The sequence below is a fragment of the Gymnogyps californianus genome, chromosome 1 (genome assembly GCF_018139145.2).
Source record: "Gymnogyps californianus isolate 813 chromosome 1, ASM1813914v2, whole genome shotgun sequence".
NCBI lineage: Eukaryota > Metazoa > Chordata > Aves > Accipitriformes > Cathartidae > Gymnogyps > Gymnogyps californianus.
Window position 1 is genome coordinate 83,661,517 of NC_059471.1, and position 26,001 is coordinate 83,687,517.

A 26,001-nucleotide genomic window follows, 5' to 3' on the forward strand; every position below is an offset into this window, starting at 1 on the left:
ATGACTTCATATTCCACTGCTTAAGATTTGCATCTAGGAAGGGGAGACCCTGTTCCCAGTTCCCAAGCCAATGTATTTTTAAGTGTTTTCATACAAGGTCAACAGCTTCAGCAGGGGTGGTTGAGAGAGGTCCACTTCAGATCAGTCTGCAATCATCTGGTAGGTGTGACCATTTCCTAGTTGAAGGAAGACACAAGCTAAAGTCAGATAAAGCAGACAGAGACCCTAAAATCCACTGAAACTCTGCATTGTGAATGCTTTAGATACCAAAGTGCTGGTCTAAAATCTGGGCACTCAGTTTAGGACTTCTCTGGAAACGTGTACCAGGTGAGGCCCTCCTAGGCTTGGTGTAATAGATCCAAGTCATTTTCCATGCATAGGGGTGGCCAGAAAAAAGTCTGGCTTCAGAAAATTGCATGGGTTTTTAGGCTTTTAGCAGCATAATTCTGTACATACTGGGGATACATAGATAAAATTACATAAAGTGATTTGAAAACAAAGGGGTCAGCTTTCACTCATTGCAGGACTTCCCCATTTATTTATTGTTAACGTGTTGTTGGAAGCAATTGCTTTCTGTTTTCTCATGTAAAGCTGTGCCATGGTATGGCAATGGCTAAACAATAAAACAAGCTACGTACCTGCCAAGTATATCGTGATCCTCTGATTCCAGCCCAGCAGGCTGGAGATAAAATAATCCAGTTGGCTCAGCAATTGTGTGGATGCCATTTATGGCAGCACTGTGTAAATGGCAGGAAGGCTAACTCAGGGCTTCCTTTATTATTTTGCCCTCCCTGCTCTAAGCCCACTAGGACAGGATTTGCACAGACAGAAATGCTGATTCTTGTGGCTTCAGCTCCCTGCATTGTGCTGTCTCTGGCAGCACAGTCCAGCTGTTTATGCATGTCTAATATGTCTCCTAAGGGCATTTGTAAAGGAAAACAAGCTACCCCTTCAAGTAAGGTAACAAACAATCTAAATTCAGCTGCATTTTACACAAATTACGGTGACTTGATTCCTACTGCGCCTCAGCCTGTGGCACAGAGTGTCTGGGACATTGCTGAGTTTTCACTGGGTTTCACAGCTGCTCAGTAAAGATGTAACTTGTAAAATTTTTTTATGTGTGGGAGAGCAAAGTGCATGCCTGCTGTGTATCTAATTGAAAGGCACAGATTCATAGTGTCACCTTAGCGTGCTAAATCCTCCTCTTCCATCTCAGTCTATGCGTGTTGTATTGTGGGCACTGCAGTGTGGAGCTGCACTATAGCCTCAGCTACTGAAATGTATGTTCCTGTAATGTAGGCTGAATAATAGTACTTACCTCCTCTAGAATGTCCTGCTCAGTGTTCAGGATCTGCAGGATGGAGCTCTGTATTCTTTCTGCCATGCTTTAAATGCCAGTTCCTCTGCTCATATTGCTTGCTGGAGCACATATAGTGCAGTATATTCTGTTTGACATCACTAACAAAAAATGTTCTACAGACTTTGAAAAGTGATGCTATTCAAGCACATGGTAAATAGGAGCAAAATCTACTGAAATAGGTGTGCTTCCCTTCATCACGAAATGGTAGCCACAACCATAAAAGCAAGGTCATTTTGAATAGTGTGTGCAAAGGGTAGAGATGGAGTTATCCAAGGTGGAGATTGGGTCTCCTAAATATTAGAGTGTTAGATGCACAACACATCCTTTTCTGCTCTCTTTTCAGACCACTGTATGTTTTGACTGCATTGAAATGTTTGGCCTGCAGGGTATTTTTCAGATGTCAAATACCTTCGATTATAATTTTTCAGGGTTTAGGTACGATCCATTTTGCTTATCTTGATTCAGTTGTATGGTGGTGCCATTTGAGGTGACCTTGGGTATCTCAGACATCTCCAGAGGACTGGTTAGTATGGTACTGGAGATTTGTGTTCTGCTGGATTAGCAAATGGAGGCTAGGTACCTAAAGTGGCAGTATGTGATGCTTTTATTTAGACAACTGAGTAAAGCTCCATGTGTCTATGCTTAGACAGTGATTCTAAGCTCCTCTTTATAGACATGAAGATGAAGAAGCACTATTTGGGTGTTATTCTTCTCATCCTAGAGAAGACATCTAAAACAGTTCAGATGCATTGCATCCTAGAAATGCTTGTTCTTCTTTATTCCTTGATTTATTTATGTCAAAGCAGCTTAGGCAACTAGCTCACATGTAAGTTGTAGACATTAAAAGTCAAATGATTTTAATTCTACCCTGGATGTAATACCTGATAAACAAAAGAGACAACCTGCTGTTGCCTAGTTGTAAGGTCTCTGCTTAAAAACTGCAAGACTACAAAGAAAGGCAGAGACCAAATACAGCTATGGAGGACAAGGTACCTTTGATATGCATAGTGTGTAGCTCATTAATTGGCTACTGTTTGGCCCAGTGTGGGTAATATGACAAAAATCTTGTGACATTGCAGTGCTGTAATATATCTGATTTTACTGTGGACTAGTCAATTCAAATCAGAATAGGCTTTTACTAGAACAGAGGCATCTGGTATTTGGGTATTTGCAGTAGACAGTATCTATGAAGATTTATTTTTCTTATAGAGTTGTTGGATAAAGGTCAAGCAACCAGGATCGAATATTTAATTAGTAAAGTCATATCAACCCATAGGATACAGTACCCTGAGTTTACTTTGAGGCTATGGATACCAAACATAACTATTTAATCAGTATGGTAACTGGTTCATAAAAGATGAAAAAGATGATAACTATAAACTTTCTAGAGTTGTTTTTCAATAGGTATTGTATCACACCCTGTATTTGTATTCTTTCTGATAAGCTGTGATTGTGACCGTAAGACCACTTGTATTTTGTTAGACTAATCCTGATTCTTTTCCTAAAGGCAGTAGCTCGTAATTTGTGTATTCTTTGTGAACAGGCACTTCCATTAACAAACAGTTGGATTATTTATTTGTTATAAGCCAGTAAACTAACAAACCAAAACACAAAACAAGAAAAAACCCACCTCGTTGAACAACTGGAACTCATGCTGTGCAGAAATGCGTCTATTTTTTCACATCAATATCTTCAGCTTATGGAGAATTTTGAAATATAACATGCTGTGTCGTATTTCTTTCTAGGTCTCCTATGTAAAAGCTATCGACATCTGGATGGCAGTGTGCCTTCTCTTTGTCTTTGCTGCATTACTGGAATATGCAGCAGTCAACTTTGTTTCACGGCAGCACAAGGAGTTTCTGAGGCTTCGAAGAAGGCAAAGAAGACAAAACAAGGTACAGCTGCTCTTTACTTAGGGTGACTGAGTCTGCTCTGACAGCACACTGACGTTCAGTTGATTTCTCACCTCAGTTCTTCTTGCCCTTGCAGAAGAGTCTCATTCTAAAGTTTCCTTTTGAGTGATTTACTCCTTGATAAAGAGCTGATAACTGGCCACTGGGTTTATTTGCAGTTTATGAAGTTATCGATAAATGTCAATAGATTGGTCACTGACTCCAAGAATTTTATTCTTTTCTTGCAATTGCTGAGGCAGCTGTACCTTTACAAATATTGCACTACTATGTGGCACCCACCAGTGGATAAGGAACTGCTGGAAGCAATGACATAGACAGAGGACCGATATTATTTCCTTGACATCATCCAGATGTGCTGACATCAGCACATGCCTGAGACCTGTCTTTTCTAGTGCTACCCTAGCTCGTCATGCTAAAATGGGAGATTCCTTAGGGTAGCCCATTGCAGAGTGATCGGCAGTTCTGCCCTCACTTTTAAACCACCAGCAACTGGTGTCTTTCCCAGCTGAAACCAGGAAATGTGGCCACATTAAAGAAGAGAATGATTAGGAGAATTTCCTCTCTAGACTCTACTATTTCACAGTTTGTTACTGATACAAACATCAAATTTTTAACAAAGGGCCTAGTTGTGAGTATTGTTATCACATCATCTTATAACAGTGACTGAAATGTAAAAGAGAGGCTTGTTTTTAACCTAGATGTCAGTCTAGAAATATTTTTAGGAAGTCTGTCCATCTTTCCTGATTTTTTTCTTTTGTAAATAGAAAGACAAGAATAGACATTAAACTAAATTTTAGTCCAGTTATGATCATTCCCACAACTATAAAGGCTTCATCCTTCCTGTTTCTATGTCACTGATTTTCAGTATCAGGAGAAACATTCAGGTTTATGCTGTACATATGCATTTGCTAGGTGAAGTAAATATTTGCTTGAGCTGCATGAGTGCTTCAAGCCACAAATAATGGTTTTCTTTACAAGAGGGATGACAACAATGGTACAGGGCATTTGTGTTTTGACAGGTCTGTCTAATAAATGTTCTGTAGCTAATGTAATATTTGACGGATGCTCTGGGAAGCAATTCAGTGCTGTTCTCTGGTTTAATATTATTGTCAGGTGAATTGAGATTCCCATTAAGATTAGATTACAGGAGAGAGCAGAAATGCTTGCCCATCTGCAGGCACGCATGCCAGATGCACTGCCACAGGAAGCCTTTGTTTCCGAAAACGGCATGGCAGTGGCAGAAGCTGCTGTAGGGTCTGTAATTTCAGTTTTGGATACAATGTCTTCTTTAGAGAAGAACAAGTAGGCAAGAAGCCACCATTGGTAAGTAACAGTATCCAGTGGCATCACTCAAAAATTACAAGGTTTTGGTCAATGGAAGTGGTCATTCATTTGCTGTGGGAATGATTATTCTGGTGACTATTAAAAGAAAGTTATTTAAAGCCAAATCACCAAAAGACCTGTGTTTATCCTAAGCCAGTCAGTACATGGATTCTTTGCAAAATGGGTAATGCCTTAATTAAATACAAGGAAATATTCTGCTGGAGTAAGACACCTATCCATTTGCACAGGCTTGCTTTCACTTTTCCTATGAATCTGGTTGCACAGATTTCAAAATAGGGAATAATGTTACTAAGACCATCTATTTAGGAGGTGTTTTCTGCGTCTTTGTACTTGAGTTTTTCTCTCATGATTTTCTCAGTTTATTTTGCCTTGAAAGTGATTCACATTGTTTTGCATGATGGTCTTCTCTAACTGAGCCATTCTTCTCTTTGCGTGTTCTGTATGTGTGTCATCGTGTTACCGCTGTGCTATTCTCATTCTTGCTGCTGCTATCTGTGCTGACACTCTGGGGACAGGCACAGACTATGACTGTTGGGAATGAAAGCGTCAAGTCCATGCGGCGCATGAATGGCTTGCAGAGCAAAGAGTCATCAGCTTACGGGACAGTGAATCAGATCGGCAATTCAAGTTTGAGGGTAAAACTGTAGTGAGAAAGAGAAAGCAAGAGAGAGTTTTAGTATGTGCAGCGATGTCATAAATCAGCAAAATGGATGATTTTGATGGCATCACTAGTAGTCTCTTGTATTCTCTTTGCTAAATGTCCCCACAAAATACACACTACTGTCCCCAGCATGAACAGCAGCTTCATGATGTACATCCTTGTGGCCCACCCTCATGCTTGCTTTTTTCCGTGGTTGGCTTGTGCCACCCCCATTCCAAACCTCCCAAGGAAAGTGCATGTGTATTTGGTAGCCTGATCCTGTATAAATATAGGGTGAATGGGGGAACAGGAGCATAGGAAATCATAGAATCATAGAATCATAGAATGGTTTGGGTTGGAAGGGACCTTAAAGATCATCTAATTCCAACCCCCCTGCCATGGGCAGGGACAACTTCCACTAGACCAGGTTGCTCAAAGCCCCATCCAACCTGGCCTTCAACACTTCCAGGGAGGGGCCATCCACAACCTCTCTGGGCAAACGTGTTCCAGTGCCTCATCACCCTCACAGTGAAGAACTTCTTCCTTCCATCTAATCTAAATCTACCCTCTTTCAGTTTAAAGCCATTACCCCTTGTCCTATCACTACATGCCCTTGTAAAAAGTCCCTCTCCAGCTTTCTTGTAGGCCCCCTTTAGGTACTGGAAGGCTGCTATGAAGTATCCCCGGAGCCTTCTCTTCTCCAGGCTGAACAACCCCAACTCTCTCAGCCTGTCTTCATAGCAGAGGTGCTCCAGCACTGTGATCATCTTTGTGGCCCTCCTCTGGACTCTCTCTAACAGGTCCATGTCCTTCTTATGTTGGGGGCCCCAGAGCTGAACGCAGTACTCCAGGTGGGGTCTCACAAGAGTGGAGTAGAAGGGGAGAATCACCTCCCTTGACCTGCTGGTCACGCTTCTTTTGATGCAGCCCAGCATACAGTTGGCTTTCTGGGCTGCAAGCACACATTGCCGGCTCATGTTGAGCTTCTCATCAACCAACACCCCCAAGTCCTTCTCCGCAGGGCTGCTCTCAATCCACTCATTGCCCAGCCTGTATTTGTGCTTGGGATTGCCCCGACCCATGTGCAGGACCTTGCACTTGGCCTTGTTGAACCTCATGAGGTTCACACGGGCCCGCCTCTCAAGCCTGTCAAGGTCCCTCTGGATGGCATCCCTGCCCTCCAGCGTGTCGACTGCACCACAGAGCTTGGCGTCGTCAGCAAACTTGCTGAGCATGCACTCAATCCCACTGTCCATGTCACCGACAAGGGTGTGAAACAGTGTCGGTCCCAATACCGACCCCTGAGGAACACCACTTGTCCCTGCTGTCCACTTGGACATCGAGCTGTTGACCGCAACTCTTTGAGTGCGACCATCCAGCCAATTCCTTATCCACCGAGTGGTCCATCTGCCAAATCCATGGTTCTCCAATCTAGAGACAAGGATGTCATTGGACAGTGTCAAATGATTTGGACAAGTCCAGGTAGAAGACAACAGTTGCTCTTCCTTTATCCACCAATGCTGTAACCCCGTCATAGAAGGCCACCAAATTTGTCAGGCACGATTTGCCCTTAGTGGAGCCATGTTGGCTGTCACCAATCACCTCCTTATTTTCCATGTGCCTTAGCATTGTTTCCAGGAGGATCCGCTCCATGATCTTGCTGGGCACAGAGGTGAGACTGACTGGCCTGTAGTTCCCCAGGTCTTCCTTTTTTCCCTTTTTAAAAATGGGGGTTATGTTTCCCCTTTTCCAGTTAGTGGGAACTTCCCTGGACTGCCACGACTTCTCAAATATGATGGGTAGTGGCTTAGCCACTTTGTCCACCAGTTCCCTTAGGACCCGCAGATGCATCTCATCAGGTCCCATGGACTTGTACACCTTCAGGTTCCTTAGATGGTTTTGAATCTGATCTTCTCCAATGGTGGGTGATTCTTCATTCTCCCAGTCCTTGCCTTTGCCTTCTGCGACTTGGCAGTGTGGCTGGAGCACTTGCCGGTGAAGACTGAAGCAAAAAAGTCATTGAGTACCTCAGCCTTCTCCATGTCCTGGGTAACCAGGTCTCCCATTTCCTTCTGGAGAGGGCCCACATTTTCCCTAGTCTTCCTTTTATCACCGACGTACCTATAGAAGCTTTTCTTGTTGCCCTTGACGTCCCTGGCCAGGTTTAATTCCATCAGGCCTTTAGCTTTCCTAACCTGATCCCTGGCTGCTCAGACACTTTCCCTGTATTCCTCCCAGGCTACCTGTCCTTGCTTCCACCGTCCATAGGCTTCCTTTGTGTGTTGATGCCTTGAGACAGTAATACCTTGAGACAGTAAATCCCACATTGTGTCATCTTTCAGATGAGTGCATTCCAACAAAATTTGGTATGTATAATGAAATGCATTTTTATTGGTATGATATTTATTCCTGAACCATCAACCTGCAGTGTTCATCCTCGTGATGTCCTGAGCCCTGCTTAGTGGAGTATGAATAGCTATGAATGAAAAAATGTATTTCATTGGTTTCTTTTTATTTGCTTGGAGAAGAGCCATGGGGCTAAAATCTTTTACACAGCATAACATGTAGCAGATCAGAAGCAATATGATAGCAGCTGATAGATCCAGATTGCGGGTGAGTTGTGGAAGTAATAAAATCAGTGATGGAGAGAGAAATGAGCTTAGTGTGCAGCTCACTGCTTGGTACTGGTAGCTGAGAAATGAAACATATCCATTTAAATAAAATGGGACCAGGATTTAAATCTTTCAGGACCTGATTTCCCAGAACAAAAACATTGCCTGAGCAACTTTTGAGCTGTAATGGGCCTCTGACTTTGATCAGGCTCTGTAAAGTTACGTGATTATAAGATGCAGATGATTTCAGTGGATTTTGTACACTGTAAAGGGAATTAGTAGCTTTCAAAAACAAAGAAAAAACCACAGTTCATGTTACACAGCAAAATTAGGATAGAGGGTTTGCAATGCAGTATATTGTTCACTTTCAGATCTATGATATCAAGCAGTAGGAGAGAGCCTTCATTTCTGGATACTTTCTATTGTAGAAATAATCATATTTGCACATATACAAAACTGAACATAAAAAGAAAAAATTGGGGGTCTCTCTAGAAGATATGACCAATATTACTATGCTGCCACTCAAAAGCTGATGCCATACAACTACAAAACTAGTCCAAGTATTGTTGCGTGTCTTATCAGTCACAAAGTGTTAGTAGTCCAGCTAAGGTTCATGTAAGGTCCGGTTACCCTCTCTCTAAGGAAAGCTTGCAGAAACCTCTCATCTACTTTTGAATATTGTGTATTACATATACAGCCAGGACAGTACACAGAGGAGCCATGTCGCTGAAGTACTTTTGCTGCAGAGCCCTAAAAGCTGGAGCTGCACAGGCATTGATTTCCCTTGGAGAACTCGCACCACAGAAGTGATGTGCACTTGAGAGGTGAACAGAGGAGCCATACCAAGACAGAGGTTTCTGGAGCAATGCTACCATAGCTGCAGCTTGGTACTTTTCTGCTCAAGAGAAGGACGTTTATGTGCAGAGGAGAACATAACAACATAGCCTGTGGTGCCGCAAGAAGCCTCACAAGCAGGGAGCTTGACTTGCTGAGGTATTGCTCACTGAACCAAGGGTTTATGGTGAATGCAAATCTAAAAGTCATAGTCAAGAAGAGACAGTGTAAAAGAGGGGTGATTGGATATTTATACTGCATCATTCAGTGCTAATCTGGGGAGAGAAAAAATAGGCACTAAATCACGCGTGACGAGGATTCCTGGATTTAGCAGCTAGATCTACAAAACAAGAAAAATACTGTTCCCAGTTTTGTAAGCCTATATCTCTGTCACTACTTTTGCTATTCCTTCTGCTGGGTCTTGTTCTTCTTAGTGTTGCAACCCGCAGAGCATTGCATGAAAGCACAAGACACCTTAAGAGACCATCAGACCTCTTAAGCCAAAGATCAGACTGGTTAAAGTTTCTCTAGAAAAGTCTGGATTGTATCATTGATGGTCCAGAAACTGTATTTACAGCTGAACCATTGACCTGTCATTGCATTAGAAAAGATCGCACTATCAGGACCTGTTGCCACCTTCCACACAGAATAAATCCCTATATCCTCAGGTAATCAGTGCTTCAACCTGTCTGCCTTCCCTACGCAGTTTGTGTTGGAGGAATCATTCAATGCCTGTCCTAAAGACTCGTGTAGTCTTCCTGCTCACAGTGAAATACACCCATCAGTAGCAATACTTCACTGCTGAGAGAAATGGTTGCCTATTTATTGTGTATCATGATAAGTTTTGCATAGACAGAGTATAGGCTGCAGAAGCCATGAGTCTGATGGTACTGAGGATGTAGTACAGTTTCATTATATTAAAATCTAAATTTCCATAGTGCCAGATCACCTGAAAGAAAATAACTTTTTAAAATATGATTTGTATTAATCAAACAAGTTTTGCTTATTTTTCAAAATGATGGGTTTCCAGGCAAAGAGAAGAACTCTGTTTTCACAGGTTCAATCATCCCTTTTTGAAAACAGTAATTATTATATGATCAGTAGTCAAAATGAGTCACAATACACTAGTATTCATACCGTCATCTCAAAGATGACTTCCTAAATTATACGTGTGATGGTTACCACTGTGACCAAGAATAGGGGTTAAGTTTGGGATCCTTAGTGTTAAAAGCAATACTTTATAGCTTGAACGAAAAACTGCAGCTGGAGGCTGTGACAGACTTTAATCCCATGTGCAGGGAACACAGAGCAATAAAAATAACAATGCTGCAGCCAAGGGAGGTTCACATGCATGCAGATTAGCAAAGGGAGGCACAAATGGTGTTTTCAAATGAAAGAGCTGGGACTGAGACTAAGCGATTACAGCAGCAAAGGATAACTTCACTAAGCAAAGATGGCAGCACCTGGTCAAGTGCTTCAGAGAACTGCTGGTCTCTGGATGGAGCTGCCGGTGGTGTTGTGGTTTAAGCCAGCAGGCAGCTAAACACCACACAGCCGTTCGCTCGCTCCCCCGCAGTGGGATGGGGAAGAGAGTCGGAAAAAAAGGTAAAACTCATGGGTTGAGATAAAGACAGTTTAATAGGACAGAAAAGGAAGGGAAAATAATAATAGTGATAAAATAATATACAAAACAAGTGATGCACAATGCAATTGCTCATCACCTGCTGACCGATGCCCAGCCAGTCCCCGAGCAGCGGGCCGCCACTCCACAGCCAACTCCTCCCAGTTTTATTGTTCAGCGTGACATCATATGGTATAGAATATCCCTTGGTTGGGTCAGCTGTCCTGGCTGTGTCCCCTTCCAGCTTCTTGTGCACCCCCAGCCTACTTGCTGGCAGGGCAGTATGAGAAGCTGAAAAGTCCTTGACTTAGTGAAAGCACTGCTCAGCAACAACTAAAACATCAGTGTATCAACATTAGTCTCACACTGAATCCAAAACATAGCACTATACTAGCCATTAGGAAGAAAATTATCCCAGCCGAAACCAGGACAGGTGGCGAGGCGGGTACCCCAAGTGCCCAAAGTCACTGCAACTGTCAAGATAATACAGTATTTCCATTTTTTAAAAAGGAAAAGAGGTACACGTTGAGTAACACCGATTTTCAGAGGCCACGTCTGCTGTTTTAATCATATTGAAATCCCTCTGTCAGACCCCTCAAACAATTTTCTAAGATTTTCTAGACTTGCTCATTGAAAAAATCAGTGCCTTCAGCCTGGCTTTGCCTTTAAAACACTTGGTACTACTGTCCCCGGTGGAAATTTTTGCCCGCTAGCATCCATGTGCACTGCACTTGGTGGCATGACGTGCACACTTCGCGTTATGTAAGGTGCCGCATCATGTGAATAATGGACGTGCTCAAGGAAAGCCCTTTTTGCTGAGCTATTTTTGGTACTCACTGAGCGAGCTCAAGCACATGAGTTTCATTGTGAAAAATAGGAATCCAAGTCTGAATGGCTTTCTCTCTCTCTCTCATCTTGCTTACTTAACGGATTAAAGAGCACGTAGCTTCTGCTGTAGATAAACACCCTCAAGATATTGTGGTTACTTTTATTTCTCCAGGGCAATTGCATTAGCACTTTAATGTAACTGCACAGAAAAAATCCAGTAGAAGATAAATACACCAAAATGATCATTTAGCTTGAAGTTATAGTCGCACATACAACTGCAGAGAACCAGCTAAATAATAGACACAATACATTTCAACATGCTGCCGTGTCACCTTGTGACTTCATCTGAATGTCCTTGTCTGTCTTTTTATTGTGAGCATGAATAGGCTAGGAATGGCCCTAGTTAACATCAGTCAAAGTATTTTTATTGTTTATTAAACGGACTTACTACTGTAAGTTTAAACATTTCAATGAAAGCACCATCTCAAACTAGAAAAACATCTTGATATAAATCCTTAGTCTAGCTCTAGGCACAAGTCTAAAGAGAGACGGGAGTCCCCAAAGAAAGAGGAACCTGCAAGAAAAGAAGCAGTTCAGCCATGGGGGTGGTATCGAAGCAATGGATCAAAAAAATCTAGTAAGAGTAGTCTGTCCACTTGGACAGACTAAGCTTACTGGAAATGCAGATTTTCCAGTGAAAAGCAAACACAGACAAAGAAACAGTGGAAGAGAGAAATTGGTTTTTATAAGGACCTGTTTACAAGTGTTGTGAAAAGTGAAATGGAAGCTTTTCTCTCCCTTATTGAAGGAGGGAAGGTAAAAAAACTCAAACCAAGTATCTGTGTTTCATGTGGTTTACAGCCTCAGACCCAATAAGATGACGGACTATATGGAGTGGATTTTTCACCCCAAACCAAGAAACCGAAGAGAAAAAGTATAGTTACTTTTCAAGTGATGATAGAACTCTGAAAACCAAATAAAAATTCAGGCACATTAAATAGTCTGTAATCAAAGGGAGACTAATTTATGGAATGTGTAATACCACTTCCTGAGAAAGACCTCCAAGTATCAAGTCCCAAATATCTAAGCATTAATTAAAGCTGGTAGAGTACAAGTGCACAAGCTGAAGTAATGGAATCCAGGTACCAGAGTAGAGGCAAAGCCAGGAGAACAAAATCAGGAGAAGAAAATTCATAGTTCTGCCAAACAAAAAAAAAAACACAAAAAACAAAAAATAATTGAGGACATGGAAAAAATGCCTAGTCTAGAGGTGGTGGAAACCAGAGAAGTAAAGAAGTAAAGAACTGATGGGGAGTTGGTAGGGTTGCAGAATGGTGAATCTTTATATCCACTGAAATGATCAGAGAGGTACAACACAGAGTACTCTGTGGGAGCAGGGGACAGATAATCAAACCGTAGGGACCAGGCACGTCACCAAAGCACCAAGTAGGACATGATATGGTATCATGACTCATGTTGGCCAACATGCAAACACTTCAGCAAATTAATCCTTAATGTTAAATAAGATATGAACAGGATATAAGTATTGTAAAACTAAGTTTAAAGGGGCTACAGAACAGTAATATTACAATATTTCAGATCTGGGATGACGAAATGACTGTATGCTGCACCACCTGAGACAGGTAGGACTGGAAAAGCCAGAAGGAGTACCTGATAAAGTTTTTTTTTTGTTTGCTGGGTAGCGTTACTTTGCTTTAGAAACTCCTAGTCCTCTCTTGTACCTAGCCAGCACGCAGTGGCTGAAAGGATCAGCTCTGAACTGACAAGCCTTGGGGACCGAAGTTTGCACTTCACTCGAGTGAGTTTGTCCTGGTAGTTACTCATGAACAGCAGGAAATACGCCAGAAATGAACTCTGCGGTTTTCCAGCTCATGAAAGGTACTCTCCAGCTGGGTGCAAATGTCTCATTTTTTATTATACCTAGGGGAGAGTACAAACTGAAAATAGGGCAGATGAAGCTAGAAAGAGCCAGGAAACAGTGTTCTTATTTTTGATGCTTTAAAGCTTTAAAACAAGAAGTGGCTTTTCAAGAACCACCTGTCACAGGCACAAACTTTTGTTTTTCAGATTATTTTAGAAAATTATGACTCTTTTGCTGGATGTGTTCTGGCCCACTTTATTTCATTAAAAAAAAAACAAACAGAGAAAAAATTGGCTAATACGTGTTTCATGATCAAAAATGAAGGAAGGGGACTTCAGGACAAGTATGTTTAACCTAAACTGCCCCTACCCAAGACTCCAGAAAGAGAGTGAAAAGCCATTGCAGTCCCAAGATTTAGGCTTAGGCTGCACAAGGGGTCAAGGAAACAAGTTCGCCCCAAAATTGGCTCCTTTGTTCTTTCCCTGTAGGTAGCTTATCTTTACTCTTTAGCTGCCCAGAGTCAGGACCCAACAAGGCCCTGGTCTCAGGGTTTCTCACTGCAGTGATGGTCAGGTTCTCTTTCCAATGCGGGGGTGAAGACACCTGGGAGGAGAACAGTTTCTGATCCCACGTTGCCAGGGGTCCATCACGATGCTTCATATCAGTTCTGAGTTCTGTCCCAAGCCTCATTTTCAACAGCAGAGTATTTCAGCGTGAATAAAAATAAATTAGTATTTCTGCAAGAGAATTAAAGGGTCGGGCAGTTAGAGCCAAGCACAATGCAGGCTGAGAGTACCAGCACTGCTGTATCTGTGTATTTCTACCCTGACTAGCAACTGTGCTCGCCCTGTGCATCTCCAGAGCACAGTACACCAGTTGTATCAAATTACATGGCAAATTGGTGAGATGGGCAAGTGTTCAGTAGGATCCATGAAATGCATATTTACATCTGACCCAATTAATCCCATTCTCCACAGGGGATAGAAGCTGCTATTTGAATGTAATTAATTGTGAAGCATTCTGTAATGATGTTGTCCAAATGACATTGTGCAAAACCAAATTATATTAACTAGGCTGTTGAAACCTCATGCTGTCTCAAGGTCTGAAAAGCTTCATGGGATTCCAGTAAAATCCAGTTTTTATAGTACTTTTAAAAAAGTGGTGCTGAAGCCATTTGTTTCTCTATCTTTTTTTCCACAGGGAAAACAACATTGTTTAGTCATTCCTGTTCAAGTTGACAGCCATTGCTTATGGTAAACTGATCAGTCAGAGCCTGATTCTGACACATTTAGTTTGATTTAATGATCAGACTTGTTTATTTCACTTGATCCACTGCTAAGGCAAGATGTTATTTACTGTAAATATGGATATCCGTACTTGGGTATTTCTCTTGTGGCTTGATTTTCTTCTTCTCTCTCTCTTTTTTTTTTTTTTTTTTTTTTTAATAACACTAATCTGCCTTGCACAAAAGAAGCAATTGGCCAACTGGGACTAGATGGATAGGTGGGGAAGGAGATTTTCTTTGCTACAACATGAGGAGGGGGCTAGGGATAGTTACACTGGAAGGAATAAACACCTTGAAACTCCACATATTCTGAGTGGTTGTTGCTGAGTCTTCCCAGAGTCCTCACAAAGACCCATTTGAAGTTGGGAGCATCTGAAAACTCCTTGCCAAGCCCAACCACAGGTCACTAAAAATTTACCTACTTCCACTCTCTGTGACTGCAGTCTCCCCGTGGCATCTCAGAGATGACACAGCCCTGGCTCTTCCCACACAACACTTCTTTACTACAGCAGGATCAATGTCAAGAAGGACTTACTATTGGAAAGCTCAGTTTTCCAGTGGCTAACTGAATATATCTGGCATATTGAGTGTGCCAGAGTGTTTTTAGCTCCTGGAGAAACAGATTGGAAAGGTCAGAAAAGGCTGCTGTGGTTGCCAAAACACGTGAAGTGACTGAAGTCCAGAATCCTACCTGTGAATTTCTGCATCGAGCCTGTAACTTCTCTCTGAGCGACAGCATAGCTCTTCAAATAATTTAATTTCTAATTTGTGTATGTAATTTCTTATACAGATACTGCGTGTGCATTTGTACACACACATTTATAATCCACTTGCATAAGTGCAAGTTATTTTACCAAGGTGCCAAAGTTTTAATTTCTCTGTGATATCATGACAAGACTCCTAGGAGACAGGAGACCTTGTTTTAGTGCCTCACCTCACTCTCTTTAAGTGGTTCTCCATGTAGTTTTCTGAGGTAACTCTTTCTGCTAGTCATGTGGAAGTGCTCTGCCTGTGACTGATTCGTTCATTTTTCCGTTAAGCCTTCCCAAGTCTGCTGGTGGTAGAGACTTGCCTTCAGGTGCTCTGTAATCTTCATCTGTCAAAAGAATAACTAATTAAGAATGGTGATCACAAACCCTGTTCATTAGAGATTATCCGAGTTGCACAAATGTGAGACCTTGCATGCCATTCTAGGAAAGCAAGTTGTGCGTTTCCTTTTCAGGATGTGAAGTCTTACAGGTGCCTGCATGTAGCAGCCCTGATGATACTCTCTAGCACAAACTTTCTGAGAAATGAATCTATCTGTTGTCTTATTGCAGCTTTCTCCTGCGCTTCCATGGAGGGTTCACTTTCCTAATACGGTTTGTTTCTGTTGTCAAATTGACAGGAAAGAGCTATACAACAGATATTTATGCAAAAACCCAAAGAGTTTTACCACATTCATGGTCTTCAGGTTTTGCAAAGCACAGTGTGGAACCAGATGCTAAGTCTCCTCATTTGCCCCATCTGCAGAATTTTCGTCTTGTAGGCTTTTTTCTGTGCTGAGCATGGCAGGCAAGGGAAATTATAGCAAGTCTAATCAAGTGTGATGCCACTACAGGCTGATGAGATAGAGAACTTGTGCATCACAGGATGCTCTTTTAGAGCCCTTGGTACCTTCTGTCTGGAAGATGTACATGGTCCTAATACTCTTTTTTCACCATTACATACCTAGTTAGATGAATTAAGAGGTTATTTGTCTGGTCCCATGTGTTTCATCGCATGTGCAGCATGGGTGCTTATACTGCATAAGTACTCTGTCCTAACTTTGAAAGGTTTGTGACCCTGCCACTGTCACAGGACTTCCCATGCGAAATTTGGGGGGCATTCATGTGTTTGCAGATATTTACACCAATGAGTGGATACTCAAGTCTTCTGAAAATCACTTTGTGCTCTTGCTCAATAATTTTCCAGGCCTACCAATAGGCTATATAGGTATTTCCTATAACCTTCCTGTGGCTCTTGCAGAAGACAATTACCTTTCTTGCAAGTTTTGCAAGTTCTTGCCCCATCCTTTACAGAGGAGCAGTGGCAAATTATGCAGCTACTCAACTGCAGTTTCCTTACTAGACCATAATGTTGGCTAATCTTCCATCAGACAGGTCCCTCCTTGGGTACTTGTGCATGTATGTGTGTGTGTGTGTGTGTGTGTGTGTAAGATGAAAAAGCAGAGGAGGCATAACATAATTTAGATGTTATTCTCCCTGCATTAGCTTTACTCTGTATTTCCCACACAGGTCACTGGATTCCTTTTGTGCCTGTCTACCTAGTAATTGCCAGTTTCCCCCAGGCTCTCATATGCTGGCATGTCCTGCCATGCCTGGGCTTCAGCTTTTCTGAATTTATTAATTCTAGTTCTGTCTCTGAGCCTCTTATGTTTGGGTATCATGCTTCTCACTCCAGGTAGCCTCACCAATATTTCTAGTAATTATTTCCCTAGCAAAACTAAAGAGGATTAGTTGTTTCTTGATTTATTTGCTACCTTCAAAATTATTGCTCTATATAGCTTTTTTTAATTACTTTTCAACCCTTTCCTACCAAGCGTGAGCTTAGTTGCTCTTCCTACCCGGTTTGCAAATCTGTTTTTTGGCTTTTCAGCCTAGTCAATGTGTTCTTCATGTAGCATTTGTTTTCAGCTTAATCTTTCTACCCAGCAATAGTCAAATTTCTTATTACAGACCCCTTAAAACTGGATTCCTATCAGAAATACTAGATATTTATTATAGATTTTTAAAAAAATGCTTGTAAGCAAATGTTTTAGTAATGCCTACAGAAAGGTATAATATTGGATTTAGATTCTTGTTTTCAGGTTTATATCTTAGGCAAAATGAACTTGTGACCTGTTTAAGCTAAACATGCTGTATTGTAGTCAGAAGGCAAAGGGACTTGGTAGGAACATTTCTTCTGGTCATTATCCAAACTTAGCGGTTAAATAGCCAGTGTAGCTTTGAAAGTCATGGGGCAGCTGTTCAGCAACCGGCTGCATCTCTTTGCTGTGGGAAGCTCCATCTGGAGATGACAAACCCCAAGAAGGCTGTCCCGTGTTAGGCCAGGGCTCTGCCTAGTGCAGGAAGCTCTGTGTGACAGCAATATGTCCTCGATGCATCCTCCTGGGCTCCAGGACTGTGCAGCTGAAGGACTTTCTAAGCCAGAGGTGGTATTTTTGTGATGAGTAGCCTTTACTATTTATGGATAGAGCAGTCAGTTCAATGTGATGACTTATGAATTATTAAAACACTTTTCTTAAACTTCCTATGAGTTGTTTGTATTAGCTCCTCAGTACTTGTGGGACTAGGAGTACATATGACCACTGGAGACGCCAGGAGTGCACGTCAGGAGTGAAAAGGGTGTTGGAAGTGGAGGAAGACCTTGTGCGAGGTTAATCAAGAAACAGAAATAACCAAAGCTGTGTATTAGATGAAAGCAAACAGGATGGCTAATGGTTTTGCAAATTGTAATGCATATTCGCAGGGTTCAGTTGGTATATGTCATGAACAAATGAGTCACTGAGTTCAGTGACTGTGCCTGCAAGGAGAGCACGGTTGAAAGAGAAAGGAGGAGAGCTAGTTACGCTAGTTTTCTTTCCTGATCTGAGGTATTTCTGTTTGTACAATTACATGAACAAAAGCAGAAACAAATTTAGCATATTTAAGAACTTAGCATAAGCCAACTTCATCCTGCCATTTCAGATTTCTCAGATGATGGTTGGGAGGCTACTGGTGGTCCTTAGCCCACACAAGCAAGGAATCAAAAACAATGGGGGAAAACAAGATCATTTGCTTCCACAATTTAAAAAAAATAATCATAAAACACTAAGTCAGTGCTGCTGTTCCAAATCTTCACCTTCACATTGACTTCTTATCTTACATAAAAGCAATTGATTAGCTAGCTGTTGCAGTTGTTTGGGGTTTTTTTAATGTTTTTGAGCACTGCTATTTTGTTCCTTATTTTGGAGATGTCCTAGATTTGTCTGTCATGAACTATGGTGGAGCCAGTTCTGTATTTTTTGCTAATGGGTTGGTCTTTTATTATTCTGCCCTTACTGTTATCTGTGCTGGATGTTCATACGGTGGAGATATAAACTGTACTTTTTCATAGGGAGCAAACAGGAGTGTGAAGAAAGAGTAATAAAAATACCAGAGAGGGTAGCTTTTTGCAGACACAGAAAATGCTGTCTTGCTCCCTAGCTGTAAATACTCTTTTTTTTTCAAATTTACACAGAGGTTGTTTTTCCCCGAGTACACGACAGCTCTTTTAAGATGCTCTGGTGCTGTATGCTCCTGTTCTTCTATTACTTCTAGATACTGGGGATGCCTGTTTGTGTTGTCTGTCTCTTATTTGCTCTTTGATCTTTGTTCACTTTCCCTTGTGGCTTATATTGTGTTACCTTGTTTTAAAAATAATCTATTTGAATTTTTTTTTTTGATGCATGAAGACTGATGATTTTGTCACCCTTCTTTGTTCTGTTACTGCTTTTAACTTTGTTTGGCGAGTTATCTTGTGGGTATTTGCGTAGCTGGGATTGAATATCAGACTTATATCATTACAACAGATTTTTTTCATCAGGTGCTGTGTTTGAACCTAACAGCTATTATTTCCTAAATATTTTTTGAACCCCATGTGAGGCTAATAGATGGGTTTATTGCGTGTGGCATCCCAGCCAGTGTTCTCAGAGTCTCACTTTTTTTCTGTCACTGCTGTACGTTCCTTGCTGCCCAACCTGACTCTCGTGAGTCTGTCAAATATTTACCTCCTTCAGCTACGAAACAAGAACCTAGTTCTCCTGCAGTAAGGTCTTATTCACCTGAAGGGAGATAGAAAGGTATTTTAGGGGGTGTACCACACCTTATCTCTTGTGTGAGCTGCGGGCTGCCTCAGCCCGAGGCAGACGTCTGCACTCCCAAAGTGCCATACCCCAGGGGTACAGGGGTGCCCAAAGGGTAATCGGCATGCCATGGTGGGATGTGAATTTTGACCTTTCTTCTCCCACAAGTCCTCCCCTCTTGCCTTCCATGTCAAAGTGAACATATCTTAGGAATTGGTACCAAATTCATATGAATCTGGGGATCTTTTCTGCCAGCAGCTTTCGAAGCTTCAAAGCAAAGAGGCTTAGACTTTAGCCTCTTTGCATGTTTAAAGCATTATAACATACAGAAAGCTGTTTGGCCTGGATGGTTATTGATTTCTGTTCTGTTCTTCAAACTACAAACACAGAATCGTAGGATGGCAGGGAACAGGACCAGAAGAGCCCTTGACAGCCACCTGGCAGAGCCGGCACCAGGCAGTACGCTGGGAGATTTACAGTTGCTGAAAATATTAATCAGTGCTCTTAAAGAGTTTCTTCTGTAATGTGCCCAATATATCAGGAGTGAGTTTAAGAGAGATTTGTGAGGGATTGTTCCTCAGGGAGACTGTGAGCTGAATTATATCTTTTTGTGGATATGCTGACCCGCAGTTGAGTATTTCTGATTTACCCCCTATAATTCTCCTTGACTTGCAAGTACTCCTGGAACAAAGGTCAGCAAAAAAGTCTCTGAACAATTATTTACCATTCTGGACAGTAGTAGTGATATGCTCTTTCTATCCTAAGGCTCTTTGGTTCCCCTTCCTTCTGCAGCAGCACAGGTTACAGCTGCAGATACACTGCTGAAATACAGCTACACAAGTTTGTGTTTTGTAACTCATGCCAATCTCCTACTGAGCTGTCTGCTTTCTGAGTCTGTGCTCTCATCCTTTCTTAGCACTGAAAACTGCCCTTCACCCTACAGCCCCTTTTAGAGGTTACTCCTAATTTTAACTTCTGTCTGGACTGAGGAAACAATTTTTTGACACATAGATAAGGAGCCAGGATTAATACTTCTTTTGACAGTGATATAAAACCCGTAAATGCATGATGCAGTCTAAAAACAACCTGCCTGAGCAATTAGCTCAGTAATCAGACATTTAAAAAACAGTGGCAGAAGAGCAGAGCTACGGATTAAGATGCACGATGATTTTCTTTATTTAATAGAAAAGCATGCAGAATTCTAATTACAATCAGGAGATTTTACATTTGCTGCAAGTACTCATGTGGGTTGCTAATGTGACAACTGTGGTTTGACAAGGAAGGACCACACAAGGCAAGACTTGAAAACTGGCAGATAGGAATACAGTGACTATTTCATTTTGGGCCCTGCAAGAGAACACACATCTGAAACGAATATGTGACAAGTGGGGAGTATTGGATTTCTGTGTGAGGAGTTGACGAGTCAGACAAACAGCAGCCATATATTATCTGTGATGGCGAAAAGATCACATCGTTTATAACCTTTGAAGCAACAGGAAAACTGAACGCAACATCAGCTTATAATGATCTAAGAGAGAACTGTCTCTTTTTTTTTTTTCTCCCTGGTTATATATAGCTGTTAGAGAGGGCCCTGCTGAGCGGAAAATGGAGCATATGATCAAGGGCAGTCCAGTGAGTCAATTTACTGACTAATACTGTAGATTATCATGTCAAATATATAGCACCAGCAGTATGAACAATAATGAAGCCTAGTTTATTTCTTTCCTGTAAATTGAAATGAAGATGTGATTGGAATTGTCACACTTTGGATATATGAGCCAGATTCTCTTAATCATCTAAAACAAATTGCCTTATTCTTTATATTGACGTTTATTTTAGGAGCCATTCCAAGACTGGCAAGCTGAGACCATCTATTTAAGTGTGTCAAACACATTTAAAATATCCTCTAGACAGCTGTCCCCTCAGGTGATGGTTCAATGGTCTCGCACTTTGAAATACCTGCTCCCCTCAGACCCAAAGAAGGTATAACTCAGCCTTTCATCCTGTGGGGAGAAATGATTCAGCGCAGCATCATGCAGAGACACTGCAAATGAGCTCTGGGATCATCAGTAAACCATCCAGCCACAAAGCCAACAGGGCAAGGGACTTGTAGAAATCCCCGGATGGCCATCGAAAGGAGCCTCTCCTTGCCTGGTCTTCTGTCTTCCCATGCTTCAGTGTCAGTGAGCAAGCATGAGGAGGGGGATATTGCCAATATAGTGCAGACTCCATGGGTCTTCTTCCATTACTTTTGTTTTCTTTCCAAATTACAGGGATAATATATCTATGTGTTTTGTAGGTTTGTTTATGGTGTTGATCAGTAAGGTGGTATTCTCTGTAACGTCAAATTGAACACCACCTGAAGAGAAGGTACAGCTAGCAATCTGGTAAAATTTCCACTCCATACAGAAGGGGTTCATTTTCATTTAGCTATACAACACCAAGCTTCTTGTGTTTTACTGGTGTCCAAGCTCCAGGTGAAAGTCTGACCTCCTTTTGGTCTGTCAAAATTCTAGCATGAGCAAAAACTTAGGGAAATAACATTTGACTTGCAAGTAGCTGCCATTCCTTCAGGGATAAAAAGAGTACATAATCGATGTTATTGATTTCTAAACTCCTTTCTCTAAGAAGAGAGCTGAGAGTAATTGGAGAGACATTTACTAGCTGTTTGCTAAAGATAAGTCACAAAGCCCAAATATTGTTTATCTGTTAAGTATAATTTCCTGAAGGTGGTGTGTAAACTAATAGAGAAATTAGCACAGTGTTATAAATTTAGCACATATAAGGAAAAGCAGATGGTACTGCTGTGATTGGACATGTCATTGGAGTATTCCAGAGCATGCCAAATTTTTAATCTATTACTATTTGCATACACTACCACGTTACTCAGTTTTCAGTAGACTAGAACAACATGTACCATGCACAAACAACAACTTTTTTTGCTGAGCTTTAAACTTAGAATAAAAACGAAATCCCATTTGCTGGTTTTGCAGCACTCACTGTATTCATTTTCCAAAGCCTCCAAATGGTTCATGTTGCACGTTCTGGGCGGTCAGAACAAAGGCACAGAATGCTCCATGGGCTGACGCACTCGACAATCTTCAGCTTTCCATGCCAGCAATGGGGCATACTGTATGTCATGAACAGTAGTACAAACGAGAAGCGATACATTTTAAAATGCTTTGTGATACTAGAAACTCTTTGAGCAATTAGGAGCTCTGTGGATATCCAAAAGTGGAAGGTTTTAATTTTAAAAAAATCAACAATTTCCTGGTTATTCTTAAAAGGTAGAATAACACCCCTCAGTTCAGAGGTGGTCTTGGCAAGGTGGAGCTCTACTTTTATGATTTGTCTTTTCTTTGGAGGAGGATAATTTAGCGGCAAAGAGCAGAAAGGAGCAAGAGCAGATAGGGGTTGAAGAAGGAACTGAATTTTGCAAGCAGAAGGTGGAGTTCACATATTTGGAAATCAGTGAGGACGAAAGCATTAAAGAGGAGGTAGGCAAGAGCAGAACTGAGAATTAGTGAGGCAAAATGTGTGGCAGAAAAAAGTAGAAAAGGAGTCAAGAAGAGGAGACAGGTGCAGAAGGAAGAAGACAGGGAAGCAAAAGGACCAAGAGTAGCTATTGAACACCCTTTCCTTAATCAATTTGCCTGTGTTTCACATTAGTGGTTTTAAGACCCCATTCACGTTTCCAGGTCAGAGCACAAACAAATCAGGTTAATGCCCACTCATTATAACTGCACAGTGTGTGTGATATCCTTTTGTGTAGTATTTAGGCTGCCCCCAAACCCATCATCTTGTCTGATCCTGGTAAAGTGCTCCTGCCTGGTACTCATGAGGCTGTTGGATGTCCAGTGAAGTAGAAACCCATGCTGCCGGGTCTCCCTTTGTCTCGGGGGGCTCCTGCACTGCTTCTTTCTCTGGCTTATTGGCATATTTTCTGAACACAATCCTTCCCCAGGTGTTATCCCCTCACAAAAGTAGAACCTCAAGGTCAGGTTGTCGTAGGCCCTCAAAGTGAGTCCTAACCTCCTCAGTATACCCAAGGACAGGTTTCTCCAGAGCTCCAGCACTGCAAACACTGATTTAGAATTACTCCAGGACATGTAAAAGATGAAACATACAACATGTATGTTTCAGGAAGGCTGCTGGCATAGCAACCCTTTATTTTGGTGTTATTCTTGTGCTTTCTCCTCTAGATAAATTAATCGTACATTTCTTCTCCCGTTTTGCTTGATATTCTTGAGCAAAACTTGAGTTCAGATGAGTGTCTGAGATCCTCTCCCAAAAATACCTCTTCCACTGCTATAAGCCATGCTTCTGCATTTCATCTGCCTGTACCTCTCAGTACTGACTTTTCTTATATACTATTAAATCTATTGTTTCAGGTTATGCTTTAATCAGTTTTGCCAAGTAATAAAAGTCCATCACCAGGCGATCTGTTGCTTAGCTACTGGCCTGGACAGATGGTCCTCCTGGAGACGTGCCAGCACCCCACCAAAGAGCCTGTTCACGGGCAGAGAGGATTGGGAAGGTTTAATGACCTTTGCCCATGTGTTCTGTATCCCTGCTCCTCAGAACCACATTCCCATCTGAAGGTGAAAAGCTAGCAGAAAAGTTAGCATTTTGAGAAGTTATTCAAAATGGAGTCTGCAGTTTGATAAACGCTCTGGAGAGAGCTCCTAACCTTAAGCTGGAATACAAAAATTCTCACTAGGTGGACTTCACACTAATAAACACCTTTAGGGAATACAAAAGGCGTTAGATGACTAAATTAAGTAGATGCCCACATGTATACCTATGTACACATATCTACATGTGTGGGTGTATACAGACTGTGTGAGTGTGTATTTTTATGTGTGTGTGTGTGTAATACAGTAAAAGAAAAACTATCAAACCCATTTTAAATTAAATCTTATTTCATTTCCGTTGTGCGCATACTTCCAATGACCTTGTAGGATTTGTGGATTTATTACTTACCAGATGAGAAAACCCCCCCAACAATTCTGTGTAAAGATTGCACTATCAAGTTGCTATAGCATTGAGTGCCATTGATTTTTACCTTATGATGAATGTTTATTTTGCTGTGAATAAATAATATCAGAGTTTTATAGAGCAACCCTCATAGAAGCAAATCAAAATGAAAATACAGAAGTCTATTTGTGTAGTAAATTTCTAATACATTCAAACAGTCAAGATTTTCTAAGATGCAACAATTTAATTTTAGAAACAAGTTTGAAGTGCAGATATAGCTGGCAAATACTTTGTTTAACCCAATCACGCTTCAGAGCTATGTAAAAACAGCAAGAGAAATCCAGATTGGGATCTTGGCTGACAACAAGAACTAAATGATATGCAAAGCCAGAAAGGATAATTTGAGTAATAGAAGATAAGAAAAGAAAACCAACCCCAAAACTTTATTTATTAGGAGTCTAGTATTAAGAAGTTATAACTGGAAAAAGAAGGCATTTATTTATAAGGTGACTTGTCTCCTCAGGAAAAAAAAAAACCCACACACAAAACGTATAAAATTTGCATGTGAACACTTTAAGATTATTCAGATCTTCTTGACTATTCTTAGCTACAGAATTTAAATTATTAATATAATTTGCAATATTTAATTTGTTTTGTGTAGTATTTGCCTAAATGAAATGCATGAATGTCTGAGAAAACTCTGGTAATCTTCATCTGCGTTTGCTGGGGTTTGTTCTGGGTGTTTGTTGTAGCAAATGGCCTGAAGGAGAGAATCCACCAACAGAGAGGAAAAAAGCCTCTTCCTTCCCCTTCCCCTTCCCGGCACTGAGCGGGAGACAGCCAGTGCTCAGCAAGGGGCACGGATGCCACAGGTCCCAGCGCTTTGTCCCCAGCCCTGGCCCAAGCGGGGAGGACGGTGTCCGCTGTCCCTGGCCTGACGCGGAGTGGGCTGCAGATTGGCCCCAAAAACTGGGGGAGCTGAGGGAATCAAAACCTGAGCCTGAAAAAATCTCCAGCAGTACATTGTTCTAGAGGGTAATCTGCATTAATCAAATCACGAGTGCCGTTTATGGGCCCTGTACGCACATATACACTATTTTCTTTTTTTTTTTTTTAATTTTGACTGTTTGACAAATGAGGTACTCTGAGATGTCATGGTCAGGGCACGGGGGTGCTCTAACAAAGTTGTTTAAGGTGATTACAGCTGAGGCAGTGGCCAGTGAGAAATTTCCCAAAAGTGCAATAAAAACCATCTTCCCCAAAATATTTAAATCTGCTTGGAGAGAAGCACCAGAGAACCTGATGGGAAAAATCCTGGGGAGGCAGGTGCTCAGATATCCCGGTCCGTGACTGGGGGCTGTGAGCTCAGGTGCCCCACATGCTGAGGTGGCAGTTTCCCCAAGCCTGTCACACAGCCGGGAACGCCGTGCACCCTTGTCCTGGGACGGGACTTGCTGGGCGGTGTTGGCCCTGCAGCAGGTTTCAGAGCAGGAGAGGGCTGAAGTCGGAGGCTGGGGCTTGAACGCTGCCAACAGGAGGCAGGTGAGAGAGTCTGCTGGTGCCCTGTCTCGTCTCTCCTGGGGCAGATGTTTTGCAGAAAGCAAGAGAAAGCAGAAAAGGTGAATTTTAGGTACATTTCCCTCGGTGTTTTAGATTTTTGAGGTTCTAAAATTTTAGGAAGTACAGTCTTGCTTTACATTATTTTGCTTTGGTGTGGCCATTAACCGCTATTCCACGTTCTAGCTGAAATAGTTGCATATTTGAACACTAGCTTTACAGTTTGCTCAGCCTTGAATGCAGACAGCATGAGCAGAAGTTAGTTGCCCTGTATCCGACAGATT

At 41.7% G+C, this 26,001-nt stretch overlaps 1 protein-coding gene across 2 annotated transcripts in view; it reads left to right on the plus strand.

Annotated features, from left to right (window-relative positions):
* Positions 1-26,001, plus strand: part of GLRA2 (glycine receptor alpha 2) — a 135,363-nt gene that overhangs the window by 100,622 nt on the left and 8,740 nt on the right. For both annotated transcript variants that reach the window (XM_050905870.1, XM_050905878.1), the window contains exon 8: positions 3,106-3,255. In XM_050905870.1, the coding sequence (XP_050761827.1) occupies positions 3,106-3,255 (150 nt within the window). The remainder of the gene's footprint in view (positions 1-3,105; positions 3,256-26,001) is intronic.